Below are 22154 nucleotides of genomic sequence, written 5' to 3'. Positions count from 1 at the left end.
TTCCCCTTACATCTTTAACATCTGTCTCTCGATTGCCTTAAGGTAGCTAGAAATCCTGCAAGATACACACCCCCCTTCTTTTTTCAAACTCTGTTTTCATGTGTGTTTGTGTACAGACACAGCATAAGTGTGGCATAAGCTCATCTAATATTGCCACGCCAGCCTGAGCACTTTTACATGGTTTATTTTTACCTGCTCCCTTTGCTCTCTACCTGTCAGTCAAACACAATCCTCTCAGCAGCAGCGAATGCAGCTTCTCAGCTCATGTCGCGGTCACAGCCACAGGTCTGCCAGCGCAGCAAACACTTCTCACACTGGCTCTAATTACACCTCCACTGTGCACCTCCACACACATTAACCACAGAGTGACATGAAAAACGCAGCATGATTCTGTAGGACGACACACATCCCATTACATACTACTGCAAACAGTAAGGCAAAGACAGTATGTAGTTTTAAATATGACACAAAAATGAAAATTGCTTTTTTTATTATGAAGACAGTTTGGTGTTCTTGGAAAATGTATTTCTTTTAATCAATCACTGCCATCTAATTCTTTCTGTTTCTCGCAAGACAAATGAAACTTCCCTCCAGGCGCTCTGTTTGGTTTCTAGACACGAATGCTTATTGCAGAGCTGTACATTTTATCTCCTAAAAAAACAATAGATAGAAAACGTGTAACTGTTCCATCTGTATTGTGAAACCATTTTTATTATTGATATTATTATTGATATTATATTATTAATATCAACTTTTATCTAGAGATTATCTAGCTACAAAAAGTTAATTGGTAAATTTTAAGGAGAAAATAATATTAAATTATTTAACTTTTGTTTTACAAATGCGCCAAGACTCAAATCGAGCACCAAAATATGAAACAAATATCCGCCAATTATAACTGTCCATGTGGAAACACAGAAAAAGTTCTGTTTGGTATCCTGATAAATTACGCAAATATGGGCACATATCAGGCATAACATTATGATCACCTGCATAATTTTGTGTTGGTTTGCCGTTTTGCTGCCAAAACAGTTCTGACCCTTCGAGCTTCATCAACATGAATCTTTTTCAGCAATTTGAGCTACAGGTGCTCGTCTGTTGTATCGGACCACATGAGTCAGACTTCGCTCCCTTACGTGCAACAACAAACCTTGGCGCCTATAACCCTGTCACCGGTTCACCACTGTTCCTTCCTTGTAGCACTTTTGATAATGACCACTGCAGACCAGGAACATCCCAAAAGAGCTGCAGTTTTGAAGATGCTCTGAGTTGTCTAGTCATCACAATTTGGTCTTTTAGGCCGTTGGAGGACAAAATGTTTACTTGCTGCCTAATTATATCCCACCCACTAACAGGTGCCATGATGAAGAGATAATCAGTGTTATTTACTTCACCTGTCATAATGTTAAAATGTCATAATATTAGGCCTAATCGGTATATAAACATATACAGTCAGACCCAAAAATACGACCACTCGGCATTTCAGAGATACGACAGTCATCTCTGAAGAAAAAATTAAATAAAATCGAAGAAAAAGTAGATTAGACAATACCGCAAACAGTGTGGGGAAGAAGTATGCCTGGCAGGCAAGCATTGTGGGTATCAGAGATGCTCTAGTTGGCGTGACCTCGCATAGTTCAGACGTGTTCAGAGTAATCTCGTGCGTATATATATATATATATATATATATATATATATATATATATATATATATATATATAAAGACATCACAAAATATCACATCCTATGTTGCACTTTCTGAAGAAAAATTTTGCTGCTCTGACTAGCTACTAGCTAAAACTCAAGTTTTTTAAACTGCTCGACTTGTCTACACTGATCAGTAAATGTTTGAGATTTTCAACTTATCCTGCTGGTTGTTACTTTTCACTAGAATAGCATTTCTACAGTGTTGCATAAGCAACAGTAATTCAGAAACTATTCCCATTAACTAGCCTAGCACTTTCCAGCAGGCAAGCATGTTGTTATTACCAGCTGGGTTGGTATTTTGGCAGCTGGTATTTGGTGAAACCAAGCTGCACGGCTGATGACATCAGATGACAATGTCTGGTTAATAAGAATGTTGTTCCAGGAACGAAAAAAAAAAAGTAAAAAAAATCATGTTTGCCTATGAGAATTGCTGAGGGTGAAAGAAACCCACAGCTTGATTACCTTTAAAGTTGACATGAAGCAGGAAGTCCCGGTAGAGCCTCTTGCCGTCAAGAGTGCGCATGGCATCGCACAGGCGTGTGGTGTTAGCGCACAGTGTCCTCTGCATACGGTGTAGTGCGTGTGCCATAACGTACACTGCATTTACCACAAACATGATCTTCGACTCAGGCTCAAAGTTCGAATCATCCACTGCCAGCTTTGGGTCACAGGGAGGTTTTGCAGTTCCTGCCCCTGCCTGTGAGGTTGTGCTCAAAGAGCATTGAAACTTCTGTTCCCAGAAGTCTTTGTACCACGGGTTCCGGTGATTGTTCAGAGGACTGAGGCTTTGGAAGTAGCGATTGAACTCAGGTATAGGATGTGCTGCAAGTTCTAACGTGATTGCACCATCTGCTGTGAACTCGTTCCCTTTGATGATGCTCTCCTGGGCCCCCCAGCCATCACTGGCCACCCAGACGAAGGAAGCATTGAGGCGGGTGGCGGCGCCCAACAGCTCTCGGGCATCATCGCTGCGCAGGAACAGCACAACCACGCGGGCATTGGGCTTCTGAAGAAGCTGCCGCACCACTGCTTCATAGGACGAACGCTTTGCATTAGAGCGACCCACCTTTTCTGATGTAGCAATGCATATGTTACGCATTCGTGCCTCCTGCTCAAAGGCCTCGATTCCTGTCTCTCCATAATCACCCTCGGATGCCACTGTAGAGACATATGTCCAGTTAAAGGCCCGTAGAATCTCAGCCATGGCTTTTGCTTGGTAGAAATCTGGAGGGACAGTGCGAGCAAAATAGTCGTAGCGTGATTTGTCACTCAACTTGGCACTGGTAGATGCGTAGCTTATCTGAGGGATCTGGAACAAGCGCAACAAGTTTGCAACCTAGGAGTAAACACAAGCACACACAAATATTGGCACTGCATCAAAAACATTGTTGAAGTCAGTAAATCAGGGCATTGTGAATGATTTTTCAAAAGTGCATCACATTCTTTTGAAGGCAATTGATAAAATCAGATAATGCCAATATGAGTGCACAGAGCGAGGCAGAAAGCAGAGAAAAGGTTTCTCTGTGGTCAGACTCAGCTTGGCTCGAACACACCACATCTCACACTGAGTGCGGAGGCACAACTGACACGAGCTGCCACTGCCTTATGCTGCTGCAAGACTGAGCCCGTATTGAGCACTTCACCGTCAGCTTGCAGAAATCCAGACTATCACTGCATTTTTTGTCATCTCATTACAATCAGACTTTTTGTACCATGGAAGAGTAACACGATGAACAATAAATAACTGAACAACTAGATTAAGCAACTCATACTCCAGTAGTACAAAAAGTACTAATTCACTGTGATACAGTGCATAGCAATGCAAAATTGAGCATGTAAAATCTCAGATACGATTTCTGCACTTTTGCGTAAATGACTCAAGTAATCACTTTGCTTGCTGTACCTCTATAGCGCATAAACCTCTTAGGAGTGGTAAGGAAAAGAGTGGCTTGGCATTAAGAGATGGTGTGTAGGAGGCTCTACAGGATCTCATGAGTGTCTGTCAGAAGGTAAGTGCAGAGAGAGGATAGACAAACAACAGCAGTGGGAAATAAATGGTGACTAACTCTTACTGAGGAGAAGGAGCCACTAAGTAACAATGAGGCTTTTTTTAAACCAGAGATCATAATGAGGTCATGACCTCAGTGCCTTTCTCCAGAAACACACAGCATTATATCTAAAGAGATCACAGAAAGAAAGAACAGAAAACTTCAAGAGGAGGGAGAAAGCGTGAGCAAGAGAGTAGAGGGAGATAGAGAGAGAAATAAAGAGAGAGAGAGAGAGAAAGAGAGAGAGAGAGAGAGAGAGAGAGAGAGAGAGAGAGAGAGAGAGAGAGAGAGAGAGAGAGAGAGAGATGACAAAAAACACAGATTATGGATTTTAGAACCGATAGGGAAAACTGGCTTTTGTGAAGCCCCAGATGGAGGAGGTTATGTAAAACTATGCAAATTCCCCCAGCACTGTGCTCAGTATCCAGTGCTGCAAGAAGGCAGCAACAGACAAAGCACACAATAGCATAGCTACACTGCTAATCCAGGCACGTCTGCATGAGGGAAGGAACTAGAGCAAGCGTGCTGTATTTAAATGGGGAGGAATGAATAAGGGCTGGTGTGTGTATATTTCCCCCCCAAATGCTACCTTTTAAATAATGGATCAGGTACGCTGGTGCTGTACAGGGGCAAGGTCTTTACACTCTTGTATTTTGCTTAGTTCTTAGAAGGGTGGTGAAATCATTCAGTGACCTGTAGTAATTCTGTGAGAATATATGATTATTACCACTGCATACAAAGAGCACTACAGAATAATTCATGTCCATGTAGCTGTGCCTGCAATACATGGTATGAAAAGAGAGACTTAGCAGAGTATTTGTGGTATGATACATTGGGACGCTGCCAGGATGTAAGCATTTCCTACCTTGTGAGATGCCTTACTCTCTCCAGCAGTCAACAGCAGTTTTCTTACTGTTAGAGCGCATATTTTTTTCTGTGTTTTTGTTCTTTTAAAGCCCACTTTTAGCTCTTGTTTTTCTCCTTTTTATCGCCATCGATGGACACTGAAACAGAGTACACCGGCTCTGCCCTCCACTCGCAAACCAGTGCTTGTCCATGCACCCGCTGCCAATAATTCGAGTCATAGACAAGCCTACCAAGGAGTCTTAAAGAATGGCGATCAGTATGGGGTAGTATACAGTAATTTGTTAATAATTGAACAAATTACAGTACATAATTTATATATGGGCGCATGGAGCTAATATATATATATATATATATATATATATATATATATATATATATATATATATATATATATATATATATATATATATTAGAGCTGTCAATCGATTAAAATACTTACTACTCTAATCAAAATGGGCATGGACAAATATGGATGCTTTTTGCAAATAGATGTTTATTATTAGTGAAACCAGACTCAACATAGAGCATGAAGACAAAATATTTTTGTAACGTTTTTAAAGTAATTCTTCTTCTTCTTTCGGCTTCTCCCATTAGGGGTCGCCACAGCAGCTCATCCGTCTCCATATCCCCCTGTCCTCTACATCTGCCTCTTTCAAACCAACTACCTGCATGTCTTCCTTCACCACATCCATAAACCTCCTCCTTGGCTCCGTCCTCATCATTCTCCTACCAATATACCCCCTGTCCCTCCTCTGCACAGGTCCAAACCATCTCAATCTCGCCTTCCTCACCTTGTCTACAAAACGTCCTACATGCAAAAAAAAAAATATATATATTTTTATATTTATATATTACAATATTTTATTATTATAGTAATTAAAAAATATATATGAAAATCTATTGACCTAGCTTACAATATATCGGTAGCATTGGTTAAACATATTTACTAAAGAAGTCACAAAAAAATCACAAAACGTACTGGAGAGTGTTTAAATACGGATAATCAAGCTGCTGATTCTCTGTTTTTTTTTTTTAATGTAGACACTAAAAAATGCCCCTCTACCCCAACTGAAGCTGTTTTTTATTTAGGCTAGAGGACATTTATATCACAGGTATGGTAATCTGGTTATGGCTAATTTAAATAGTCTTTCCCATTACAAAGCCACTAAACTGATTCGTTAAATGCAACACCATGCAGGGAGACAGATTACACTCCAAAGTGGGCAGAGTGCTCCACTGATGACTCATAAGCAGATCGGCGAACTTGCAGGTAGCCTGTACTGTGAGCCAAAATGACAGAGTGAATCTTTGCTTTAATTAGATATTTAATGGGGCATAAAAAATTTTAACTGCAGATTGTCCTTAATATAGAGCGTTACTGTTGAATACATCTGACTTACCAAATGAGTCTTTGCTTCCATATCTGACTTGCAAAGAAAGGGGAGTCAAAGAGTATAAAGTTCTAAATTAGGGACTTTGTTCAAGGGCTCAGTACTAACCTGTATGGAAACACTGCTGTAGGATCCTCCAATGACTCCTGTAATAGCCAACGGGCTGTCTTCCTGAAACGCATATGAACCATCAGGACAGATAAACTCGGTGTCGTCCACCTTGGTCAGTGACGCTCTGACGAACTCGAGTGCTTGCTCTAGTGCGTACGTGTCCCTCGAGCACGTGTCCAGGATGTGGACACCCAGTGTGATGCCGGGCAGCAGACTAACATCACGGTTGATCTGGTCGATGGCAAAGAGCATGGCCTCTAAACGTTGAATGCCCCGGTCCTCATTGATGCGTCCACACTCGTCCATGCCCACGCCCTTCTCATGTATGGGAAAGAGGCCCCCAAGAACTAGGTCTCCGTCTATTTTAATTTCTCTGCGTGGAGAGTCGCCACTGGACAGCAAGACACCTGCTCCGAGCAACACAAGCAACAGGGCTCGAACTGCAGATGACATGATTACACTGAGAAAACGTGAGAGCAGAGGAGCAGTTTAATGGTTTATGAGGGAGTGTCAGAGGCACGGGAGAGCCATGAACTGGACGCAGGGAATGGTGTATGATCACACATGAAGAACTCTAATGAGGAGTCAGCTTAGGACCTGGAGCCAGATAGAGAGAGAGAGAGAGAGAGAGAGAGAGAGAGAGAGAGGGAGAAAGAGAGAGAGGAGAGAGAGAGAGAGAGAGAGAGAGAGAGAGAGAGAGAGAGAGAGAGAGAGAGAGAGAGAGAGAGGGAGGGAGATTAAAAATAGGCATGCATTTGCAGAGAGAGATGAAAGGTAAACATTTTGTTGTTAAGTCTGTGCTTGGATGAATGCTTAAATACACACATATGCACACACACATACTATCCAACATCATACCCTTGTTACTGAATAGACATGTCAAAACAGATACACTAAAAATAAGTTACATGTAAACATATAAATCAGTAAGCACAGAGCATCTGAGAGATGACAAGGATATAACATTACAATAAAGAATCCTGAATGAAAATGAAGTGAATTTTTTAAAAGTAAATACAATCTATCACTGCTGGAGAGAATGGAAAATAAAACTTCACCCAATAAAACATCACACACCAAATCTATTTTATTCGTCTTGTGGATTGTAAAAGTATATAAAGATTTCTGCTCAAACTTTCACAAACAAAGTCTGAAAGCATCAGAGAAATTGAAAGTCCTGTTATAATTACATGGTGACAACAAATTGAGTAAAAATCAGATTTTCGATATATCAAGGTGAATTTCAGTTTCTTTGTATTTGGTTTGGCCCCTCTTTGGTTTAACAATGTGTGGTCACTTGTACAAAGCATTTACATGGTTAATATATGACATATAACATGAATCTGCTTATATTTAATAGAGACCATGGAAATCTCAACACAAATTCTAAAATCTTCTGTTGCAACTTTAAATGAAAAAAATATAGAAGAAAATGAATCCATTAATATGTATATTATGTTATTATTAATATACACATTGCATTGAACAGTTTCGAAAAACAAGAACTTCGAACAACTTTGTTCAATTCAATAAAATCTTTCCTAATAACATTTCACGTCACATAGATGGTGATATAATAATAATAATAATAATAACAGTAACAACAACAACAACAACAACAACAATATTAATAATAGTAACAACAACAAAAATAGTAATAATAATAATAATAATTTGTATTATTATTATGTAATATAGTTTTACATTTATAAAGAATATATTAATATATATATAAGAATATCTGAAAATATGATTTAATTTCAGTTGTAGGTAAATTAGTTCTAAATTTTCCCTGGGTGTGAATGAATGTGTGAGGGTGTGTGAATAGTTTCCCTGCTACAGACTGTTGTCTGGTCCAGGGTGTATTAACACCTGACAAATACATTTTCCAGTCCAAGCTACGGACCCCCTGTGACCCTGACCGGAATAAAGCATTTACTGCAAATGAATGAATAAATACCTTCATCTAGGCTATGTTTCAGCATATATAATTATATGAAAATTATTCAGATACACAGGATGCTAAAATGCTAACATAAGCAAAAAAACTAGAGAATTCTAAGTGCCTGTGACATGAGAATATGTTTCAGGGTTTTTTTGTCCCTCTCAGTTAGTGCTATAGACATTAACACCATAGTATTTCCTGGCAAAAAAACAAAAATTGGAGATATTTTTTATTTAATCTTATAGTGTATCTACAAATGTATCTTGCTCTACAGTAGCAGGTGTTAGCTTGTTAGCAGCAGTTGCAAAACACTCTCATTAAAACTTCTCCCATTTCTCCATTTCAGTTATTTCACTAGCTAGTTTGCCACTTGGCTCATATTTGTTATTGACAATTAATAAGGCAAACATTTCTACATTGCACTCTGACCTCTTGTGTCAAACGTAAATGTCAACAGTCAGAAAACCATTTCACACCAACTTTGAGGTCTGGCCACCTAAATGTTGTAATTTTAATTAAACCTTAAGGGCTTCATTAAAAAACCTTGTTTTAAAACTTGTATTAATTTCCATAATAATAAGTAATAGGAAAAATGTATCTGTCCTGCTCACACATTATTGGCAGTCATGAAAAAAATTTAAGCTGACTGCCACATAAATCAACTTAACCCCTGCCAAATCAATCCCCTGGCCATATTAAAGTAGGCAGCATTAAACACATAACACAGAACAAAACACAACGCAACGCAACACAATCACAAAAGAACAGCACAAAACAACGGATAAAGAGAAATGGACACATCACGGGGAGTACAATTGCAAAAAATACTTTTTTAGAATTTGATGGATAAAGTATCAAATTCTGGAGGTGGGAATTTCAGTTCAAAATCCTGAAAAATCTACCAGAACCAGAAGTCTTATTGGAAATCAATTTTGAGGATTATTAACTGACCATATTTACAATGTTGTAACTCTGGAAAATACTCATATGCATGTAATATGGTATATTCTTTAAATATATTTATTACTCATTTTAGACATAATAATAATAATAATAATAATAATAATAACAACAGAAATTCGGCTATTTGGGTTTTAGTGAACTATTAAAAACTTTCTTTCGGCTTCTCCCGTTAGGGGTCGCCACAGCGGATCCTCCGCATGTTTGATTTGGCACGTTTTTACGCTGGATGCCCTTCCTAACGCAACCCTCCCCAATTTATCCGGGCTCGGGACCGGCACTGAGAGTGGCTGGGGGTTGGTTCCCTGACCAGGGATCGAACCCGGGCCGCAGTGGTGAGAGCACCACATCCTAACCACTAGACCACTAGGGAGTCTTAGTGAACTATTATATCTATATATACAGAGAAATACAGTACATGCAACACTTTTCATACGTACACATTTTTCATACCTGTGTTGTATATAATTTATTTATTTTGTTTGTTTATGCAAATCACTTCACATTTTAATATGATATTTTCATATTTTTTATAGTATGATATTACTAATGGTAAAAAAAAAAGGTATATTTATAATATACTGTTTTTATGTTTTCATTTTCATTTTCCCACTGAATTATACTTAAATAATTGCTCAATCGTTTTTATTCAAAGTTTTATGAATTTCTTCCTAATTGTGGTGACTCAGTGCTATCTATAACGATACTTTACTAACTATACTAACTGATGGCTCAAATCTGTGCTTGCTTTTCCACTCCTGGTGATGATATCTAAGCCTGTGTTTTGATCTTCGGAGCTTAGAGAAGCTTCTCTAATCTGATTTCTTCTTCCACATTCCCTTGTGGAGGAGACATTTACGAGCCTGTGCGAAAAGCCAGTTGGGTTTTGCAGCACTCTGGCAGGCTCACAAAGCCTCGAGGACCGCTCTGGAGACAGCTCCGGTGCCAGATAACGGTCATCCCCTGTGATGCTATCTTCAGTGCGTTATCCTACACAAAACGAGGCGCAAAAGCCTCTGGTGAATGCACGTTAACAGCAGCTAGCCTTGTTATCTCTTTGTACCGATTCGCTCTGCCAGCCACAAACTTTAGGCTGCAGCCAAGCTGCCACAAAAATTCTCACACTGATAATGTTCAGTGCGTTTCAGTGCATGTCCTTTTGCCTTTCCTTTCCCCATTCCCATATGCGATCAGCAAAAGATGTTAGGGGTGAAATCTTTTACATTTTGACAGAAACTTGGACGGTTAAATAGTTAACTGCTGTCATTTTAACACAATAAAACTGCGGATGTCTGTTGGAATTGCTGCTCTTTTGTTGGTGCCAAAGCTGCCCTGAATGTAAAAAAGGCACGGAGTGTACTTTATTCATACTGGTTTCCACTGGAAAAGATATTTTCAAAGCAGAAAGCACACTGTCTGTGCCCACAGAAAATGTGAAGTCAGTCAAATGACATTATTCAGTCTAGTTATAGTGTGTTCGCATGCACAAGAAAAGCCTATCAGTAGTTGGGTTTGGCCCAGTATACAGCACACTGTATTCCACATATTCCACTGTATTACATATTCCACTAAGTCTAGTGAAGGACCTAAGAGTTTATTTGGGTGTACATGAGTCTGAAAATCACCAACAGTGCTGGATTCAAGATATACAGTACAGTTCAGCATTCTTGACATACATCAGTATGAAACACAGGTGCATGCAAATCACCTACATTTACATCTCTCCAATCTAAAGTTTTAAGGAGTTTGTTAACTTTTGCCAGCAAGCAATAAAAAAAATGTCCTCAGTCCCTCCCTGAGCCACGTACGTTTAGCAGTTCCCCTTGGTTAATCGTGTTAATTAGCTTATTGGGGTGGGTCAGGAGAAGAGGGGGGTACAGGGCTTTTTTTGGGTACAGAGAAGCTCTGAATATAATTGGATTTTTGCTTGCAGGCAGTTCCTTAACGCCATGCTTAAATCAAACAGTCAGCTCACAAAATCAATTCCAAACTCAGACGCCAAATCCCCAAGTACTGCCTCTCACCGCAGCAACAACGTTCTTTTAGCTGCGCTGTTTTTGCCTTGAATATTACATTTATTTGTAAAGAGAAAATCCCATTAGACTTGAGGAAAGCAAAAATGGATGATAAGCCGTTATTATACCTCACTGATTCACCGTCCTTGTTGTCAACAAGTAGCAATATTAAAAAAATTATATATATATTTTCACATGTATTAGGATGATTATGTATTATGAATTATTAATTATGAATACGCCTAATAAAACTTTTTTTTACTGGTTCTCGAGTCAAAGCAAAAAATATTGTGCTTCAGCAACATATTTAAATGTAATCATTCCCATTAAATGCACTCAACTGAAATTATTAAATGATATTACAACAGCATTGTGTGTGTTTGTGTGCATGCGTGTATGTGTGCGTGTGCATGTGCATGTCTGTACCCTAATGGGAATTAGTCAAATGTCCCCCTGAAGAAGTAAAAAACTATCAGATAATCCTATTCTTAAAGGTATACACACACACACACACACACACACACACACACACACACACACACACACACAGAATTCCACTGTAATATCATGTCCAGCTGTGCCCAGCCTACACAATCCACTGATCCCACTGTTTTATGTTCTGCAAATATTTAAAACCACCACAACACTGATACACTCCAACCACAGTGGATGTTGGATGAAGTCAATGTCGAGGGAGCGTGCTTCTGTTTGTAACAGCCATTGGGGAGGGACACTATCAAATATTAACATAGCACTCCATACTGCACTAAGGCTATTGATCCATAAACAGGACCCCAACGTAGAGTGGTAAACTATAAAGGACAAATATAGAGAGAGAGAAAGGGAGGAAGTAAAGTTCCGAAGAGATGTAGAATGGAAAAAAGGTGACTTTTTATACTGGTGTGTATTTGTGTGTAACTCTTATGTGCTTAATTGTTGATTTTTTAAAACTGTTTCATCATTGATCCAAAATGACATTTAAAATAAATCAGGTGTATTTAGTTAAGATTGGTTTTAGAGTGAATGAGAGAGAGAGACAGAGAGAGACAGAGAGCGAGAAAGAGAGAGAGAGAGAGAGAGAGAGAGAGAGACAGAGAGAGAGAGACAGAGAGAGAGAGAGAGAAATGGACAGAGACTACTACTACCCATTAATTTACTATTTCTAGTGCACAGGCCACTGATGAACATGAAAATGCAACTATTTAATACACTGTTACAGTATATAAAAAATAATTATGTCCTTGAGTGTAAAATTGCGAGAGTACAAAATACATTGACTTATAAAATATAAATGTCTATAATACATAAGAACAAATCTTGAGCTCCAGTGTTGCCATAACTACAGTATATCAAAGGTACTATATACAATGTGGCCAGAAATAAAATATGCATGGTATGGAAGATTATTTGTGCCTTATGTAAGGAGTAAAGCATAATGGGACATGCTGGTAAAGGAAAAAGTGTGTGTAAGAGATTTATGCCACAGCATTTAAGCGATTTATGACACAGCGGTTTTCTCAACACTTACAAGTTTTCATTTAATAAAAAACAACACATTTTTTAACTTATGAGCTTATAGTTATGTTTAATGTTATAGCATGTCCACAACAGAATTTAGTTCCTTTTGATCGCTAAAATGCTACATTATCTATATTGTTTAGTGAATTCGATATAGTTCTAAGTGCATAGTGATTTTGACAATGGGCATGTCAAAAAGCAGCTTCACCTATATATTAAATGATATGTTTTAATTATATAAATGTATCGCTAATGAGCAAGCCAGAGACCACAATGTAAAAAAAAAAAACCCTGAAACCACATTAGGAAGAACTCTTGAGAAAAATCAATGTCTAGTGCTATTATTTCTCTTCTATAACTGAATACTATATAGTTAGAAAGTGGTAATTGTGTTAGCAGGAACTTGATGATAAGCATCAAAGTAATTTCAAAATATAGTTTTACATCTTTCGTAGCAAGGTAGAACATGCGCCACTATTATTATGGTTTCAGTATGGTTCCATCCAGAGTAATCCAATGGTGAATTTTAGGCTATTCATGCTGGGGCTTCTAGTCCAAGACAAGTCAAAGACCAGGGGTAGCTGAGATCAAGTCAAGAAGTGTCTTAAAGGCTTTAAGCAGTCAAGATTGGGTGAAAATGTTAGTGAGCATGAGTCAAGATTGATGATAAACCATAAAACCGTTTTGAAGGCCGCTATTTTTGCACATCACCAATTATAAGGCAATATTTTCTACCAGAGCAATATCATTCTTGTCATTTGTGCTTGAAAAAAAGAGAACTTTTTTTTTTACAAGTTCTTGGCTGAGAACAAGACATGTACAGCATTGGGCAGAGACCGTTTCCAGAGCGACCTACAATTATCACATTTTTATACCCTGAGCAGTTAAGGGTTAAGGACCTTGCTCAGGGGGCCAGCAGTGACAGCTTGGTGGTGCTGGGATTTAAACTCACAAACTTCTGATTCAAACTCCCAAATCGTATTTACCACTTCCATCTTTAGCAAAGCAAATATCCATGACAAGTTAGAAAATAGTTCAAGACTAGACTTGAGTCCTGCAACCATAACAACATCTTTGATCTCACTAAACAATACTGTTGTGTAATGAAGTTTATGCAAAGCATTTAGATTTACATTAAATGAAATAAAATGAAATTTAGTTCAGTTCAGTTTATTTGTATAGCACTTTTAACAATGGACATTGTAGCAAAGCAGCTTTACAGAGATAAAGAGGTTATACAATTTCAATTGATAAGTTAATACATATAAGTTAATGTCTATTATTTTATATCTAATGAGCGAGCCAGTTGCGACAGTGACAAAGAGAAACTCCCCGAGATGGTATTAGAAAGAAGCCTTGAAACAGAACCAGATTTAAAAGGGAACCCTGTCCTCATCTGAGTTGTCTGAATGTCCGTTCAATATAGTTTTATCATTGTTGCGGTGCACTTTTCAGTGATGGTTACTTAAGTGCAGAACTATTAATGCAAATTGTAGCCCATTGTAGTAGACTAGCTTTCTTTTCGGCTTCTCCCGTTAGGGGTCGCCACAGCGGATCCTCCGCACGTTTGATTTGGCACATGTTTTTACGCTGGATGCCCTTCCTAACGCAACCCTCCCCAATTTATCCGGGCTTGGGACCGGCAGTAGACTATTTATATAAATTACAGTCCAAATCCATCCTCATAGTTTTGAGTTGCTCAGAAACTTCATGGATACTCAGGCTGCTCCTATGGAACTATCCAAAACGGCACAAAGTGGTCTTCATTTGAAGAGATAGGGTTTTGTGATGAATCAGGCAGATCCAAAAAGAAGAAAGGGACAGGATCAGTGGTCGCTGGTACTTCAGGAACATGTTTAACTTGACAGTGAGGGATATAAGCAGGTTAGGTGTACTGTAATGTGCACAAACCTACTACGTGCAGTGTATGAGTATAAGGACTACCCTACTAAAAAAAAGTTTCTTAAATAAATATATGAACATGGAATGCTGTTTGTAAACTTTAAAAGTTAATCATTGAATGAGTGTAATTACGTCCCATTGGAGTACCTGACAGGCATGACACATTACAGATTGTTTGTTTGATAGTAAATTAAATGTTCCCCCCTTGCCCCGCACTAACTCCATCGCATGCGCAGGAAATGTAATCTTGTTCTCCATGCTGTGGCCATCTCCAATAATCACCATCATTATGCATAAGTGTGTCTAAGTGGAAGCAGAATTATCTGCTTTTTCCAAAATGTGTGTGTTACTCCCTCGCAAAACCATCACATCTTCAAATCATCACCTGAAAGCAAACTCTTCAATCTAGATATAACGGATAAGCCAGCTCTTGTTGCACCGCTTTTTTTTTTTCCAGCAAACACAGTTATCGCAGCAACAGGCTTGGAAGAAAATATCTTTAAAAAAATTTCAATTTCAGGTTGAAACTTCCAACACAAGCCCGGCACTAAGCTGAAACGTACTTGCACATGTGAAACATGTATTAAGCGTGTAAAAAGCTTAGTCGTGCTTTAAAGCCAATCTACGTGCGAGCCGTGCAGGATGGTAAATGTGAAGCTCTGCTCTGCACCAGCAACACACAACACCACAACCAACATCGCACCCCATCCCACCCCACCCCTTACATCCACCCCCCCCTCAACAGACCAAAAAAACTCCACAACTACAAAGCTGCTCTTCTTTTTGCTCAGATTTGCTTGGCAGCAAATGGGACTGACAGGCTGCTGAAATCTCTTCACACTTCTGCTTGTGCACACCCACAGATAGACGCATACCACCACAGCGCTTTGTTGATTTGATGCAAGACTTATGCAGCATTGCCGCCTGTTTGGGTGGAAATTTAAGAGATTAATTTACAGAACCATTTTTAGATGGCATTCATCATTCAATCTACATTAAAATGATACTCTCTCCCTCATGCTTTCTCTCTACCATGTCATATATATATATATATATATATATATATATATATATATATATATATATATATATATATATATATATATATATATATATATATATTTGTGTATATAATGACAGAGAGCTAAAAAAAGTATTATATAATATAGGAGTACATGGTTCAATCTGGATGAATTATTATAAAACGCCACCGTATAATACTGAAGGTCTTGATATGAAACATGCCAAAGGCACTGCTTTTTCTCCATAATTATAAAACGGTACAAGCAAGCTGATGCTCTTTCTGAGTAGGTGATTAAGGCAGAATTGATAACACGGTTCCACACCATGAGGCTTCGTCTGAGGCAAACATTAAAAGAGTGACAAAGGTGGGTTACCTCTACTGAGAACATGCACGTAGGAGGAAGAACGTTGCTCAGGTTCTCACGGACGAATGCAAATTAGCAATCAAGACTTGCACATGCATTCAAATATCTTACATTCTACACCTTGTTTTTTTTGTCATGGTGTTAGTTTACACTGGCACAATCTCATATTTTAAAGTCTTCCCTGCTCATCTGAATTGCCAAAAGCATCAGTGTTTCTGTGAAGTAAACAGTGTTTGATACTGATGGGTTTGAGGGACTTATTTATATGCACAATGCATGCTGTGCTTTTGAATAGAAAATTATTACAACAAGGTCCTTTTACTGCATCATTTAGAGCATGATCTTTTTGAGTGCACTTCTTAGTTACATATATATCCAAACACATTAAATGCACATTTGAGTCTGAAGACTAATGAAAAAAACGACAAACATACCTGTACTGTACCAGCACACGAGGGAAAAAACCTATTACTGTAATGGTGTGGGGAGCATTTATTTAACTGGACATGATTTGGGAAACACTAATCACCTATGATGAGACATTTCTGTCTCAACATCACTTTACCACTATAAACAAGGCACAAACGGACTCCCAGAAGAGTTGGAGGAACTCATGAAAAGATCTTAACCCAATGAAATACCTGTGGAATGGCATGTTTTACAGCATTCTCCACCACCACCATCTCCAAAACACCAATTGAGCAATTATATTGGAAAAACAATCTTTATCTCACCATTGCAGTTCTACAGAATCGTAGTATTAATGCCAAGTTGGACTGAAGTTGTTTTGGTGGCTTGAAGGGAAACCTAAAACCTTTCTAAAACACCTTTTAATGTGTATTTAATTCGTCTGTACATTCTACACAGCTCCTTGTACATGTTAAGTAGTTTTGCTTTTTGTTGCATTTTTGACTGTCTGCTAAACACAGAGAGGTTGAACTGAGTAGGCTTTATTCAATGTTCCAAGTTTGCCTTCAAGTACATGTAAAACATTTCACTTTCTAAGAAATCTCCAGCAATGACTTTTTTGTATCTGATTACTTAATTATTGGCTCATAATCACACACACACACACACACACACACACACACACACACACACACACACACACACACACACACACACACACTAATGCTTAAATTACAGCTCCCCTCAGAGCATAAGGTAAATTTGAAATCCTATACATTACCTATACTGTATATCTGCAAGGCTTGTTCTATCCAAGCAATAAAACCAAGAAGGCATGAAATGAAGTGTGTAGGTGTGCAGGCACCTCTAGGGCATTCCCTCCTGTTAACCAAGCTCCTGCACCTCTACATCTCTACAAGCGGAGATACACCAAGCTTCTGCACCTCTACATCTCTAGAAGAGGAGATACATTACTGTTATGTATACTATACTGTGTACATGCGTTTAACGCTCTAACTGAACGCTGTTAATTCATTACTAGTTTATGTGTGTGTGTGTGTGTGTGTGTGTGTGTGTGTGTGTGTGTGTGTGTGTGTGTGTGAGTGTGTGTGTGTGTGTGTGTGTGTGTGTGTGTGTGTTTTGCATGTCCGGATTCTCGAGGTGTATCAGCAGTGCTGTGTAAACAGCAGTATTAGCATTCCGCTCTGTAACACACCGCGTTTCTCCACAACGCTCCCGACCAACCTGACCCGAGGTGCTTGGATCGATTCCCTTTTCGCTCGATACTTCCAGGGTTTCTCATGCACACTCAAAAAATCCCAAGTGACCCATTAACACATGGTAAGCTACAGCATTTTCTTAATCTAGAAGTTCACCAAAAGGTGGTGTTGATCCAAAAGTGCCGCGTTGGAGATATGCGCACTACAATAACCAGATCTCGGAGTCAATATGATATTACGATGTACCTAAATCAGGTAGAGAAGTCCCACACACATCTCTGTTTGGGACATCAACATACAACACGAACAAGCATCTGTCATCTGACAAAAACAGTGCGCAAAGAGAAGCAAACCTGCGCGCACCTGTGCGTCTGGATGCGCTACCCAGGCCCAGAGCTCTCACACAGAGAGAACATTAATATGATGACTTAACTGACTTAAAGTTAGGCTGAAAAGTGCAAGTAGCAACTACATATATATATTGGAGGTAGACTTCCTACAACCTCACCGAACTGTCGTAAGTGCGCAGGAGCATCGACATCAGCGATCCTCTAATTGAGTTGAAGGCGATCAGAGGAAAGTTTGCACTTCTGCTCTCCTATCATGCTCTCACAAACTCCCTCTGCAACTTAAACCATCACTCAAAGACTGACACTGTCATGTATATTATAAATATTATCTAGAGAATATTTTCTAATAATAATAATCATCATCATAATTATCATAATTTTGTCTACACTAAGTGCGAGATTTGCTGCATCTTTACGCAGGATGCTGTTTATTATAGAGCATCGTGTGTGTTTTTATATATATATATATATATATATATATATATATATATATATATATATATATATATATATATATATATATAAACAAAAACAACAAAAAATATAAAAATAAACTCTTTAAAATGCCGCAGTTGTACCTGAAGCAGAGATCCCAGATGATCACATTCCGCATTTTCCCGTCTTTACTGAGAAGATAAACTCCACTTCTGTGGGAGCGCACACAGGAGCACACTGTAGCCACTAAGAGAGAGAGAGAGAGAGAGAGAGTGGGAGAGAGAAAGAGAGAGAGAGAGAGAGAGGGGGGGGGGAGGAGGAAGAGAGACAGATAGTAAAGGAGAGAAAGAGAGCGAGAGAGAGAGAGAGAGAGAGAGAGAGAGAGAGAGAGAGAGAAAGGAGCAGGAGAGAGAGGAAGAGAGGGGGAAGAGGAAAGAGGGAGAGACAGAGAGAGAACACGTTGCTGTAGAGGGAAAAAAGCAAACGCGTCTGGCATTGAGGAGGCGGCCTCGCCTCAGGATGCTTCTGTCTCCTAGCAACAAAAGCTGATGTGGTGCGGATGCGCTTAGAATCGGATGAAGACAGAAGAAGTCCCTCAGACTCACCTTTGCCAGGTTACACATGCTTCCAGGTATAAGCACAAACACAACAACTGGATCAGACCGTTTTAAGTGAGACAGCAGAGGAAGTGATGAATGAGTGTATGTGGATGTGTGGGAGGACGAGAGACAAAAAAAAAAAGTATTCCACCGGCCCAGTGTATGTACTCTGAGTGGGCGTTCAGCTGCAAATAACTGTGGACCATGGTGTAAACAGAACATTGTATCAATTTGAATGAGGGAGGAGAACATGCTTGCATGTCATTCATACCTTTTATAACCTACATACTGTATTGAGTAAACATACATTTTGCCTCCATGCCTTCCCCTCTTTCCTTGAGAACATAGTGTTCCAAAAGTCTCCATACATAGAAATGTTTTTGTAGAATTTCTTGATATACAAGCATCCTCCACAACATGTGGACATATCTCCTAACTTCGGCTCTCCCTCTGGCAAGCGTCCTGTGTAATGTGCTTGCCATGTTATCTGTTAAAATAATTCAATTCAGTTCAATTGTAAAGCCAAAATGTAAAAACAATGTCCCAAAGCCACTTTACAGAGATAAGAAGGTTATAAAATTTGAACTATGTTACTGTCTATAAGTTTATCCCCACTGAACAAGCCAGTGACGACAGTGGCAAAGAAAAAATCTTCCTGAGATGGTATGAGACAGAGCCCATAAGAGTAGGTTGCTTGAGAGAAACAAGGCTCGAACAACCTTTCCTAACAACCTTCCCTATCTGGTACATTCTTCTTTTGTCAAAGGCATTCTTAGAGAAAATAAAAAAAATAACCTGTATGAAAATATTATAATATGATATAATCTCTATGCGAGTATGCAAAGTTAATTTCCCCTATGTACAGAGACTTCCGGGAAATCATGTAGTGTAACTTTAAGAACTAACTGAGTCACGTAAGAGGTTGTGAGGTTACAATAGGGGAACCTGCTTTTTATTTAATGATCAAGCTGGACAAACTGAAGAACCATTTCTCCAGGGTGAAGAGAACAGCATAGAATTTAAAGTATGTTTTCAGAGGAGCTTTGTTTCTCTGCCACCCTTATCAGAAAAAGTCTTTAAAAAAACACCATTTAAAGGTGCAGTGACTGAAGAAAATGTCCCTTTAACTATCCCAACAAAGCCCCATAAAATACATGAACTGGCAAGGCCAGAAGCCCTAGCGCAAGACGATGGTGAAATAAATATGCATTGTATTATGCAAACTTCGAACCAAACCATTTCCTGAAATGTCTTCATTCAGATTCTATTTTACATTATTATTTTAAAGAAGTACTAGGATCAAAATGTGTATAATGATATACAATGAAAATTAAATATATACATGAATAAATAAACATGTTCCACATACTGTATATTATATATGTACGGGAAAAAGCCTTTATATGTAGCTGTGGCTGAAATGATCAGTGATCTTACTTAATTAGTCAGATAATTGTGGGAGGGATAATTGTGTCAATGGAAAAGCAATGGACAGCTGTTGTTTACTGTAGGTGATCTGGTCCCACCTTCTCTCCGGGTAAGAGGACTGATTACATCAAGACTCTTCTCTCTTCTGGCACCAAGGTGGTGGAATGAACTTCCCCTAGATGTCCAAACAGCTGAGTTACTGGCTTCAAGAAATGTTCTTTTTCCTGAAACACTTAAACTAGCATCTTTTTCCCTGTAGTTTTGTACATCGCGCTGGATAAGGGCTATGGCTAAATGGCATAAATCTAAATGTGAAATGTATGTGGAGAAGTAAAGATAAGACTATCCTCTGAGTATGTTCAGCTGCACTCTAATGTAGCATGAGCAGCAGTTTGGAAAGGTATGCGTGGCTGGCTTCATGTGTCCAGAAGGACACAGGTACTAAGTTTCACCCTCCTGTCCACCCAGCTGTCAAGTGATTGTGCAAAGCTGGCTAGCGGCTGGAAATTGTAAAATGACCAATTTCTGAGAGAATTCTGAGAGTCTGCTTGAAGATGTTTTGCCTGATATGTGATTTCTGCATACACTGGATGTCTGTCTTTCATCAAAGTGTTGGAAAACAATGTGCTGCAGTTAAATAGATATCCATTTAGTTTGTAATCTGATACTAAGTTGATGAGTCCATGACAAGCTACATGCAAAGGAGAAACACATTTCAGTTCAGTTATGAGAACCACTGGCTTTGCTTATCCCCAAAACATCCATCCATACGACATCACTGTGACCTCTGTCTCACCCTTCACAGCAGTGTAACACGGCCCTGACGTGACTCACACAGCGGAGGAAAAGTCATCTGGCCAATTTGTACGAAATTCTTTGAATGAATTGAACTGGTCAAGAGCTGCAGGTTCTTAAATTCCATCTCCTATTTTTCACCTCATCTCACCTCAACCGTCTTTCCTGCTGTGGACACTGGGCTTGGGCATCAAGGCAGAACAATTTAGCAAGTGTCATTAAAATGCAAGTATTTAAGCCTGCGCTTCCTCTTGAATGGGTGGCGATTGGAAGAGAGAAAAAGACATGCATGACTGAACAGGAGTCCACCCCCCCCCTCATCCCCCCACCCTCCCACTTTTGTCCATGTTCAACCAAGTGAAAAATACAAAATGTTCATTTCAGGAAAAAAAAGTAATAATTCTCTAAGTATTAATGATTTAGCACTTTGTGAAGTTGCTGAGGTGTGGAGGGGAATTGGAAATTAGCATGCCTTTTAATTTTTTTTCCGTGTGAAATTAAAAAAAAGGTTGTGTGCATATGTGTGTGTGTGTTTCATTAGCTGCTTCACATGCATGGTGTGTTGTTAGTGCACTTGTGCTCAGCACCAATCTCTCAAACACACTGTGAGCATCAAACGCATGTAAGAGGAGAAAATCTCGCTCAAAGTCAATACGGTGTGGAAGGCAATCTGACAAAATGTGATTTTTTAATTTTGCTGCTCGTGTCAAAAGCATGCAAGAGGAGAGACATTTCATCTCACACTTACACACACACACACACACACACACACACACACACACACACACACACACACACACACACACACACAAAAAACGAAAAGAATCTTCTTGTACAAGCTCTTTTATACAGCGTGGGCTATTATTGCTGATGAAAAGTACGATGAAAAAATGTTTATTTATGATGTTTTGTCTGAGGAAAGCAAGAAAGCAAAACAAGAACTATATAAGGCTATATCAAATTAAAATGTATCAAAAAATGGCTGACTGGACAGGAGAGAAAATCTTTTCCCAATCTTTATGTACTGAATATTTGCTGATTATGCTTCTCTTTATCTTCTTGCTCAG

The 22154-nt window shown here is 38.9% G+C and overlaps 1 protein-coding gene and 1 long non-coding RNA gene across 7 annotated transcripts in view; both read right to left on the bottom strand.

Annotated features, from left to right (window-relative positions):
• grm3 (glutamate receptor, metabotropic 3) overlaps positions 1-19063 on the bottom strand; it is a 40656-nt gene extending 21593 nt beyond the window's left edge. For 3 of the 6 annotated variants that reach the window (XR_014535306.1, XR_014535307.1, XM_083551764.1), the window contains exons 1-3: positions 18409-18756; positions 6122-6721; positions 2170-3043 (exon numbers count right to left, since the gene is read on the bottom strand). Coding sequence is in view for 4 of the 6 variants with exons in the window: in XM_083551764.1 (XP_083407890.1) it covers positions 2170-3043; positions 6122-6577 (1330 nt within the window). In the remaining 2 variants the exon portion in view is untranslated. Of the gene's footprint in view, positions 1-2169; positions 3044-6121; positions 6722-18408; positions 18796-18870 lie in introns of those variants that run through there. The other 3 variants (XM_083551765.1, XM_083551763.1, XM_083551762.1) reach the window with 3 other exon arrangements.
• LOC310731864 overlaps positions 1-22154 on the bottom strand; it is a 307021-nt gene that overhangs the window by 75977 nt on the left and 208890 nt on the right. The gene's annotated exons all lie outside the window — the stretch shown is intronic.

Source organism: Silurus aristotelis (assembly GCF_946808225.1).
Source record: "Silurus aristotelis genome assembly, chromosome: 10".
Taxonomy (NCBI): Eukaryota; Metazoa; Chordata; class Actinopteri; order Siluriformes; family Siluridae; genus Silurus; species Silurus aristotelis.
The sequence above is the reverse complement of the archived record's forward strand: the minus strand, read 5'-3'. Positions and strand labels throughout refer to the sequence as shown.